This window comes from Rhea americana, unplaced genomic scaffold (assembly GCF_003343005.1).
Source record: "Rhea americana isolate MKP2758 unplaced genomic scaffold, rheAme1 scaffold_197, whole genome shotgun sequence".
Lineage (NCBI taxonomy): Eukaryota > Metazoa > Chordata > Aves > Rheiformes > Rheidae > Rhea > Rhea americana.
This window is the reverse complement of record NW_028186116.1, coordinates 1,394,973-1,405,904: the sequence shown is the minus strand read 5'-3', so window position 1 is coordinate 1,405,904 and position 10,932 is coordinate 1,394,973. Positions and strand designations below refer to the sequence as shown.

The window sequence follows — 10,932 nt, the reverse complement described above, 5'->3', positions numbered from 1 at the left end:
CGGCGCTGGGAGCGGCCGGAGCCGCCGCCTCCCGGGCGGGGGGATCCCGCCCACCCCCGCTCCCGGGGAGCCCAGGCGGAGCGAACGGCGAGCGGCACCGCCGGAGCACGAAACCCCCCTCCCGCAGGAGCCGCTGCCGCCCGCCTTGGGGCCGGGGCCCGACCGGCAGCGGGCTGGGCCCTGCGCACAGAGCACGCCCCTCCCTTCCAGGGCTGCATCAGCGCTTGGGGGACGGGAGCCAACACATGTGCAGGGAAACTAGGTCTTCACCGTAACTCAGGTGGAAATGGGGAAGAGCAAGCAGTGATGCAAGAAGGGGAAGGAACAGGCTAACTCATCTTCATGCGTTGCCCTGGGCTTAGCTTGCCCTGGCCACAGGGAGAYGTGCTCACCTGCAGCTGCAACGCAGGCCTTCCCCAAACAGCTAACATTCAGCTATCTCTAACTTTGCTTTTACACATATATATTTTTTTTAAACACTAACCAGAACTTGTGCTGAGGCTCCAGGATCAAATACAGCCCCCTAACTCTGCAATTTGCCAAAAACTATTACAATATACAGTACCTCCAGGTTGCCTTTACCTCTACGAATCACCACTGCTAGCTCTGGTGCAGGCACTTTTGCTGAAAGGCAGTTTGACATTCAGTATCAGAGCACTCCTGGAGGAAAAGCTCAACTACCTTCATATTATTCATATATATATAGTCACAAAATCATAGAAACAGTAAGGTTGGAAGGGACCTCTGGAGATCATCTAGTCCAACTCATGTATATATAGTCACACCTGAACACTAATATGAAAATTCTCTCATTCTTCTCATGTTTTAAACACGTCTCTTGCATCTCCAGCTCTGGATTTAAAATTTGAACAGCAGAAGCTGTCAAAGTTCAGCCTACTATAACAAGGCAAGAGCTCGTTCTTTCAAGAAGTTCCAGAGCGGTCTCCCCTATCAAACACAACCTGCACACATTCARAAGCAAAATTACTTTTAAGGGCAAGCAAACCAAACTGCAATTCTGCTCATGTAATTCCCACTTCTTTTGTGTTGGTCTGATATCATCTGCCATGTCTTCTATGGCACACAGTGTGAAAAACCTAAGCAAGCCAGAAGGATCTCAGCCAGTTTCCTTTTATAATACTCTTTATTTGATTAAAGAATTTGTATTCTTGTATACACTGGAATGTGTTCTAGTCCCTAGGCCATTATTGTACAGGGTTACAAAAAATGTGTTTCTTTTTTTAAATATTACCCTCAAAATTTAAGAAAAACGCTCCTTTGCTGTTCGAACTAAATTCGACTCCATTTTAAAATCATACAGACAAGCAACTCTTGAACAGAACTGAATTAATAGGATTCATTGTCTACTTTGCTACAGAACAGGGTTGGCTTCCCCTCTCATAGAACACACCACCCTCCCATCAAAAGAACAGGGCTTATTTCCTCACTGGTGCGTACTATTAACGGAAGAGAGACTGCTAACTTCTTTGGCAGATGACCCTGTGGGAACTGACATGCACTTACTCTCATGGAGGTACTCTTCTTGGAGCACACTACGTAAGCTTTTAGGACTTCTGAGGACAGGACGCGTGCCGCCCGACTCTCTCACTGCTCAGAGCCAGTAGCCTTTCATACAGCAGCAAGGCACCATGTCGTTGGTCAGTTACAACCCAGCGGGAGTCAGGTTAGGACCACCGACCGCTCACTCAGTGACAGGCCCCCGAATCAAATGGGCAAGATGAATTCTGAAGAGAGCACACTCTGTGGGATGAATTAAATAATGCTATTCAGGCAGTCAGAGAAGGAACGTCTCTGTGACGGCAAGTAACGCTCAGGTGCTGTTAATGCTCCACAAAGGTCAGATCAGTCCAGCATGTACTCTGGAAACTAGTATCATTTTCCTCCTACATTGCAAAGGGCTCAGAGAAAACACTAGTTTCAGACAGGTCCTAATAGAACTTGCAATCCGTGCACAGACTGAATAAACTAGTCTCCATACCTCTTCACAGGTCCTCACCCTGGCAGGCAAAGTGGTTCGACCTACCAAGAAACTTGAGCAGCTCAAGTCGGGATACACAGATGGTTCTAAATGAACGAAACTGCTTTAAAATTTTGGCCCAAGAGCTATCGCAATAGACACAGACCCTAAAATGGGACGTGGGTCACTTCTGGATGGTCCTTCCTTCGCAGCAGCAACTAGACAATTCAGAGGTGCAGTCTCTGCTCCCTACAAGCCCACTCTGATCTAAAGACACCAAACAGGAGGCCTACAGGCCTCCTGATAAGCCCAAACATAGGTTCATCACTGTAAAGCAGGGCTGAGGGGACAGCAAATGATGGTGCGGAGCCAAAAGGACAGAGCATCTCAGCTAAGACTCATAACTCCTGCCACAACCCCCCACCTTAGAAATTGGAGTCAACTTGTTCCACTTCTACCAGACAGAAGTGGTCCAGTGAAGCAAAATGCCCTTGTACATATTATCTTAATGTCTGCTTTCATCAATAGAAACACAAGTTGAAGGCAGAGGAAAAATTAAAATGGCAGCACCAATAACAGAAGTGTGTGTGAGGTTTAAAAAAAGGAAGAGAATAATGTCTAGCATGCTCTGGGACTGAGCTCTAGTCAGCTTCTTGCAAGAAGGGGAAGTGTTCTCTGCAGAGATCTTGCTTTTCTGCTGGCCAGTAAAAAATCTGCCAAAGAAATCTGCAGTCTTTCCTCCTGTGATCATGTCAATACTCTGCCAAAAAACGTCTATGACCCAGGAACATTGCAAATGGCCAACAGAGTCACATGTCTTAGCAGAGAGGACTGCGGCGTTCCAGACATTCAGAATCAACTTCGGCCTCTTTTATTTRTATTTTTTTTAATTTAAAAATTTCCTTCACGATTTCCCACAGCTGGCATTACAGGATTTCATACTTGTCCACCAGGAAGGTGGTCTCAGTAGAAAACCTTACAGGACTGTTCCCATCTACCTGGGTCACTTTGGTAACCTGTGGAGATAACACACTCAGTTAGTTTAGCATTTAACACTGTGGTCCCAAGTCATGCCTAMGTAGAACTTTCTGATTAACTCTGAGGCAGTCACAAGGCTAAAATTAGCCTATTACTTTGAAACCCAAGTCAGTACCGTAAGAAAGAGCTTTGTTCTCAGGAAACCTGAAAACAGGAGAAAGATAACTCTGATGTCCAATCTTGACAATAACYTCACATCTGCTTAAAACAGGCTGCAAAGGGTTAAGCAGCGCTTGTGAGCTACAGCTCAACAGAGGATGGGCAGAGAGCTTACGTTGAGAAGTCTGTTCGCTTGGAAAGTCAATAGATTCTCTAACACAAGTTTGAGGGCAATTCATTACTACTTAGAAGATGCATGAAGGCTTAACTCAAACTGCAGGCAAGTTCTAGGAAGCTGCAGTTAGCAGAACTATTCACCGGCACCAACGAATYCAGTTAAAAACATAATATTACTAACAGCTAAGCCCTCACTAAATGGGACAGCAGTGCGTACGCATCACACCCCACCACAGCAGTTTTTACCCAAAGGATGAACTGAGGAAGCTTGCAAGAGGTAAGAATCACGTTGTGAAGCACTACACCTGCAGAGCCATCCTCAGCAGCATTGCTTACTCTTTCACTGGGACCAGTTGGAGGCAGAGGAAGGGGCAGTCTCAGATTCACAGAGAATTAAAGCAGAGCAAGAGGAGACCACAGCACTGTGACAAAGAGCTGCCTCTGAGGAAGATGGCCTCTCTCTCCATCACCTTTCTAGGGAAGGGGATAGCACAATAAGGCAGACAGCTAAAGAACATCAGCTGCACAGGTAAGTAGATGCCACACATGTAGCCAGAGAGGCTAAGGGCAGCTCTCCTCAGCATTATTAGCATGAAACAGCAACAGCATGCTCTGCCAAGTGCCCCCAGTGCATTCAGCTCTTTCAGAGCGAGTCCTGCACCAGCAGTAACCATACCTGTATGTTGCAATAGTTCTTTTTGGAGACGAAGGAGACTTGCACTGGGAAGAAGTCATTTGGCTGCCCTGCTATGCTGAATTCCAGGCTGCCACTCTTGTTTTTGGCATCTATCACTGGCAGGCACCACTCAAGGAGGTTTCTCCGGCTATCATGGCGATACTCGCCATCAATCTCCCCAATCACTGGTGCCCCGACACCAGACCTAGAGCAGGCAACAAGAAGCTACAATAGCTTATCTGTCCTTAGGTAAGGGTACACCTGTTCAAGCCCATAGGCATGGGCCAGACAGAAAAGGAAAGGAATTGACAGGATACGTGAAGGCACTTGTCAGCTCTGCCCCTAGGTGGAATGCTACTTACGGCAAAGGGATGGTGATGATCACATCATTCAGTTCTAGGCTCTCCTCTTGCAACTCGTATTCAATGTTCACGTCACAACTGTTCCCACTTTCTGATGGCCAGCAGTTAACTGAGGACACAAAAACAGTATCCTAAACCATGTAATCTTTGTAAGTGAAGCAGATGTTCCAAAAATGATGCACTTCAAAAAAAGCACAGCACAATTATCAACAAGAAATTCTGACTTGAAGAGCTGCAAAAAGCTTTTCTTAAAAGCATTACTGAAAGCAATTCACTAGTGTGAACAACAGGTACTATCTAAATAGAAGACACAAAGGTCTTCCCATCTCTGCACTCTAGTAGTCTCACAACATATCTCACTCCAGAGCCAGCTGTGCTTCTGTAAGGCAGGGTGCAAGCTGGCAAGCCTTGGCTGAAGATAAGCCTCTTCCGCCCAAGCTCCCCAGGCCATATACAAAATGCCACATGCGCGCTTGAACTCACTTGTCAGAGGAATGAAGGACTCTTCTGTGGTCTGCAACCTCCACTTCAGCACACCCACGTCACTGTTAATAGGGAATGATTTCTCTGGGTTCTTCAAACCAATCTGCGATTCCGCAGTGAAGAGCTTCTTGTCCACATTTGGGTGGGTCTGAAATGGGAACATAAGCCCAGACCGTGTCTGTCACTGCGGTAATTTTAAGCCTTGGGACAGAACTATATATAGGTAACTCAGGTTCTAACAAGATGGCCCCACACATCCCCAAGTATTTTCTTCTAGAAAACACACCTTTTAATTCTTCCTGTCTCAGAAACCCTACTGGACCACATCTGCTTATCAACTTACAACTCCTTCTAGAAAAACATGGATCCATGAAGAAAAATTGACACCACTGGAATTTTTACTTGTAATTTAGTCCAGACACTTTAAGCGAGGGAAAACCAGGATGATACTTACAGAACAACTGTAACAATGCTTAAAATCTGAAATAGTGTTTTTAAAACATTCATTCTTCAGAAAAAAAAGCAGCCTCCTAAAATGTTCCAACCTCACACTACCTGGAAGAATACCCTGAAACCACAAGAATACTACTTCCATCAGCAGCCTTTATGCAYATATTAACACAAACGATGGCAGTCAAACTCAATTTAAACCACAGCATCAAATATGAACAACTTTTAAAAAGCAAAGGATTTTTGTTAGTGTAACTTGAACGTTAACTAGAAAGACAAGAGTCAACATTGGGTTTGATTTAATCTTCCCTCTGAAGTGGCAAATGCGAGAGTACTGTTCAGAATTTGTTTGAGATGAGCTGATATGGAATCTACTACTTTATCAACAGACCTACAGCCAGCTAAATACAGGCCAGTTCTTGCCCTGAAGGATGGAGCCATGCAACATATCAAAGCAAAACAATCTTCCAAGCTCAGTAAGGTAACAGAAATACACAGGAAAAAAAGGGAAGAACATCTCTCTACGACTCTTCTGAGGTTATAGTACTAACTGCAACCAGGGGCTCCAGTTCTGACAACTGTTTTTGATACTTACAGAAATAGCAAGACACAAACGACCGGGAGGAAACAGCTTTTTAGAAAATAAATTCATTCTTCATCGGCACAGTAACTTAACACTCCTGCTCCATGGCTAAAGCTCACATGGTAAAACTAGCATCAAGCAACACATCAGACTGCTGCAAAGTCCAAGTGACATCAGGTGGCATGCCAATGTGCATCAGTAGATAGATAAGGCTCTGAAGGTACGAAGACAAGCATGAGATTGGATTTTTCAAGCGAACTTCAGCCTTTTGGCCATGAGCTGGCCCTGTATTTATGCTGCAGTAATGTCTACAGCAACTATTGGTATTTTCAATGCATTTGCTGAGAAGGCTTGGACAAAAGCATAGCAGAGTGGGATGCACTGAAATAGTTCCCATATTTTGCCCTGGAGAGCAGCAAAAGCATGTTCAGCAGCATGGAAACAGACTCTACCTGTAACTGTACTCCCCTCTTGTCTTCATTCTCTACATGCAGGCGAATCCGTGCAAACTTTTCATCAGAGATGTGCAGTACAATCATGCCATGCAGCTCCATATTCTGCAATCCTCCATCACGGCCACAAGTCAAGGAAATTTTTTCTTCTATTTTCATGTGCACGCTAGACAGAAGAAAAGCAGTATCTCAAGTACTACACTTATATCTAACAGACAAGATGTGAGGTTAGTGTTCAAGACAGTGATGGCCCCAAACAGAGTAACATAGACAGGACAACAGATGCACACAGCAACACTGCTCCAGGAGGCACCAATCTACAGACGCAAGCCCAGAACAAAAAGAAGTCCAGAAAAACAACAATATATAGCATCTTGATATGCTGTTCACTGAATACCCCTTTAATTTGCAGCAGCTTGACTCATGGCAGTAAAGGGTTCTGAACTGCCAYGTAGAAAACAAACCACGACTTCTCGTACTCTACACTACAATTAAACAGGAAGTCTTTGTGTCTGGGGAACAGAAAAAACAGCAGCTACGTTACCTTATCTGAAGGCAAAAACGTCGGGAAAGAGCAACATTCCCAAAAGCAAAGAAAAATCTCCAATCTCAGCTAAACAATGGACGTGCATCCTATTTTAATTAAAGCAATGTCTAATCAAATGAGCCATCTATCTTTTTTTCGCTGTGCTTTCTAAGATTCTGCCCATCACCTTTTAACATACCAGATTCAGCACACAAAAAGTTTAACAGCAAAAAAAGGCCCATTCCAAAAACTAAGAAGAAAGATTTTAATAGCTCTTGAAGCAACATTGGGWTCATACAGGAAGCTGTAAGAACACTACTTTTAAAGCAAGGACAATACCTACCTCTCCATGTTGATGGGAGGAGCAAGAACTTTGGCTGCCTCTGTGGAGCGTTTGCCTACAGAAGTCATGATATTTTCTCCTTCTGATTTCAGCTTGTCCACAAAGTTATCCACCTCCTTCCCTTTAGCTCCAAGTTTCAGAGCTTTACTAGGACCTGAGGGCCTAAAGAAAAAAAACGCATAAATGTCTCCAAGCCAATTTAGGGCAGATTCATCCTTCCTCAGCTATCATCCATTACTATAACTGGACTATCTCCCCCTCCATCAGTGTCACTTTATCTTTGCAGTCTTTTTCAAAGAAGCCCAAGTGTACAGCAGATGGTCTCATATGTAGTAAAACAGGTCGCAATGTAGATTGAATTCTGTTCCCAGTTCTACCAKTATCTGGTATCTCATTCTCAGACACAAAATGAGAAGCGGCCTGCCCATTAAGGACTTCATACTGACTATGAGATGCTCAGATGCTACAGTGACACATGTAACAGATGTCCTTAAATAACAGCCAGCTGAACTAAAGAACATATAATGCATACTGGCTTAYAAGCACCCATATTAAAGGCTTAGAGGTCAACAAACACAGATCAGCAAAATTAATGGGAGAGGCCTGACTGTATCAACAGGTATGGTAACCCAATGGGAGGGCTACACAGATAAGCCATAATTAGAATTGCATGCTTTTTGCAGGAACAGGCAAGAGACCTGACCTCCAAAATAGTGTCCACTTGGCCAAACATTGGCAGATCCCTCCAGCATACAGTCCACAGGTGACTACTACCTTATGTACTGAGGCATGCCAGTTATTTTAGCACCCCTCTTTATCAAAACAAAAGCAACAAGGAAAGTAAGCCTCTAGAGGAGAATTATGGAAACCTTTTATTTGGGCACATACTTTTCAGCCAGTGCTAACTCCAAGGACTATTTGTTACCTACTACACACATACCTGGCAGGTGCTGGTGCCACTTTAGGCTTCTCTGTTTCAATGATGGTCTCTGTGATCATTGCTGCAGTTGTGCCTCCAGATACAGCTGAACTACCAAACCCACCGAAACCTGGTGCCTTTTTGCCCTGTCTCTCTGCATCCCTCCTGGCCTGCTGCAATTCCTTTGCTTTACGGCGCATCTCAGCTTTTGCCTCACGTTCCTGAGTCTAAAGGGAAAGATAAAAGGTTGAGAGTGCTTTGGGATCTCAGTCTTCGCCACACAGCAAGTAAAACTAAGCCGATTTGCTTATGAATCCATCGTGAAGGAAAAGAAAACAGAAGATGAACATTTAGCTTAGAGAGAAGCAAAATAAGGCTAAGACCTGTATCATAGCAGAATAACATTTTTGCTTTAAATGTAGCATTTCCCAGACAGAGAATACCAATCTTGCAATTACTTCTGCTCACCTCTCGGACAGCTCGGAACACTTTTTCTTCATGTGAGTCCATCTCAGTGAAGGTCCGAATTTGTGCCAGGTTTACATTTTCACGGTAGCCCAGAGCAACAATTTCATCAAAGGCAAAAATCAGGTCAAAGCAGTGTTCGGAGATCTCATTCTCCTCTAGAGCTCGACAATATTCAGGGATCTAGGTAGGGAAAAACATGCCAAAGGAGTCCTCGTAGAAACAGATGTAAGCACGTCTTAACATTTTCTTTCTGCTATCCCCGGACTTCAAATTTGTTCTAGATCCCCCACAAGACCTGCATACCACTGAACTCCTTGATGTTCCTCTCTGTYGTTAATAAACAACATGGTGAGCTTTTAACACATTTTGTTATTTTTTCTGAACTCGAAATATTTAGACAACCTCTTAATTCTGCAACATTATAACTTACAGAAACCTACACAAAAAAAACACTGCACAGCTGAAGAACTTCCTGAAGGTCCTCTAGCTGTATATGACAGAAACAGGCTATAAAATCAATATAATGACATCTGCACAAATATACTACTTAGAAATATYTCTGAGGTAACATTGTACTTCTAATAACCACATACTGTAGCATCATGTTATTTTGTTTTTAGAAGAAATATAGGTGTTGCCTTAAGAACATAGCAAACATTTCATGCTAAATTTGCTGTAGCAAATTCCCTTCAGTCTCACCACTAAAACTGCAACCAAAAGCTTTCCATGCGCAATTCAAAAATGCTGCAGAAACATACAAGATCAAGACCACTGCCTACCTCCACATCAGGAAATGGTTATAGAAAATGAAAATCTGTTCAGGTGGAGGCAAGACAGTGTTTCAGTAATCAGGTTCCCTTATAACAGCTTTGTTTCAGGCTACATACACGCAAATTTGCACACAGTGTTTTCAAGTGTAGACCCTTACCACTCTGGAGAAAAGTCGGAGTGTTTCCAGGTCTTCCAGGATGTTGCTGTTTTTGGTGGTGATCAGCACCATGTAGAGCTTCTCCATCGGCTGATATACATACCGCACACTCTCTGTTTCCACAAAAGTGTGCTGCTTCCCAGTGTTCATGAGTTTCGGGAAAGCTGCCAGTAGTCCCTCGATGCGGGTTCGAGTCATCTCCACAAACTGTCGGGAGACAATGGCCTTCCCCGCCTTTGTGCAGACCGCTGCGGCCAGTAGCACCTGTGGGGAGGGCAAACGCCCCGTCAGCTGCACCCTGCAGGGAGCAGGTCTCCAACACCACACAGTCTCTGTAAGTCTGACACACAATGGCTTGTTCAAAGATAGAATAGTTTCTAGCTAGCATTAAACATAGGATTGTTTTGAAATGCRAGGTTTCTCCTCAATGCCACATTTACAGTAAAGTCATATTCACAAAATATGGAAAGCTGTATTAATTACAGCACACAGATGATTCTCCTGAGTATTTCACAGATGTTATCATACCAACAACACAAAGGCACTTAGGCAATTACCCATTTACATTCTCTGATTGCCTTAGGAGTACCAAAGCTTCTTTCTGAAGTTTGTCCTCAAGGAAAACTAGCTTCTTGATTTAGTCAACATAAGGCAGTTCTCTGCAGCAAAAATCTAAATCCCCAACACTATCTATTTACAGCCCTGTAATAATAAGGCAAGTGTTACCAGCTCTCAAATGCAGACTGATTTAAAGCCCTACCTGACATCCAGAGCAATAGTGCTCTGTGTATGCCCAGGTGAGACATTCAGATGCCTTGATAAAACTGTCAAAGTCTTCTCTACTACCCTAGGAGCCCTAACGCTTTGCAACTCAGGGACAAACAGACAAACATGTCCTGAAATGAACAGGCCAAAAGCAAGCTTCTCTTCTCTAACTACTCTGTAAAAGGTCTCAGAGCACAACACAAGAGAGCTAAAGAGAGCACCAAGTTTTCAAAGTGGTGAGCTAACATGCAGCTCTCCTCTTCCACTGAGCTATTGAGGAGAAGAGAGCACGGCAGCCTCTGCTGAGAGAAATGACACTATGGATGGGAAACAAGGAGCAGGATTTACTCCAACAGAGGAAAAACCTCACAGCTTTATGCTGCCTACCAGTGAGGGAGGCTGGCCGGCCCTCTCCTAAGCCTGGTGCTACACACCCGCGGTACCAGTCACAAGGCCCTGCCGAACACGAGTCTTCCTGCTCCGCAGGACCTTTAAGACAAGCGCGCTGAAGCTTGCCTACGGCAGCAGCCACGAAGGCCTGCAGGGTTTGGCGACAGCGCAGCGAACGTGCCCTCGCCGCGCCAAGCGCTGGCGACCCCAGCACCACAGTTCCGGGGTGGCGGCGGGGAAGGGGGCAGCAGCGCCCGCCAGCCCAGGCCCAGGCCCAGGCCCGGGCCCGGGCCCT

At 44.8% G+C, this 10,932-nt stretch overlaps 1 protein-coding gene across 1 annotated transcript; it reads right to left on the bottom strand.

The window, feature by feature from the left end:
• Positions 1 to 1,125: 1,125 nt before the first annotated feature.
• ARCN1 (archain 1 coat protein complex I subunit delta) lies at positions 1,126 to 10,495 on the bottom strand. The gene is made up of 11 exons (XM_085303166.1): positions 10,469 to 10,495; positions 10,243 to 10,329; positions 9,483 to 9,746; positions 8,555 to 8,734; positions 8,108 to 8,313; positions 7,168 to 7,329; positions 6,299 to 6,464; positions 4,814 to 4,961; positions 4,331 to 4,439; positions 3,969 to 4,173; positions 1,126 to 2,994 (listed from the first exon to the last, which is right to left on the bottom strand). The coding sequence occupies exons 1-11, from the start codon at positions 10,493 to 10,495 to the stop codon at positions 2,905 to 2,907; spliced, it is 1,644 nt and encodes a 547-aa protein (XP_085159292.1). The 3' UTR covers positions 1,126 to 2,904.
• Positions 10,496 to 10,932: the final 437 nt, after the last annotated feature.

Coding starts and splice junctions, on each gene's coding strand:
- ARCN1 (XM_085303166.1), bottom strand. CDS start 10,495: ATGTTAGCTCACCACTTTGAAAACTTG. Junction 10,330..10,468: donor CTCACCACTTTGAAAACTTG/GTGCTCTCTTTA, acceptor TAGGGCTCCTAG/GGTAGTAGAGAAGACTTTGA. Junction 2,995..3,968: donor AGAACTATTGCAACATACAG/GTATGGTTACTG, acceptor TTATCTCCACAG/GTTACCAAAGTGACCCAGGT.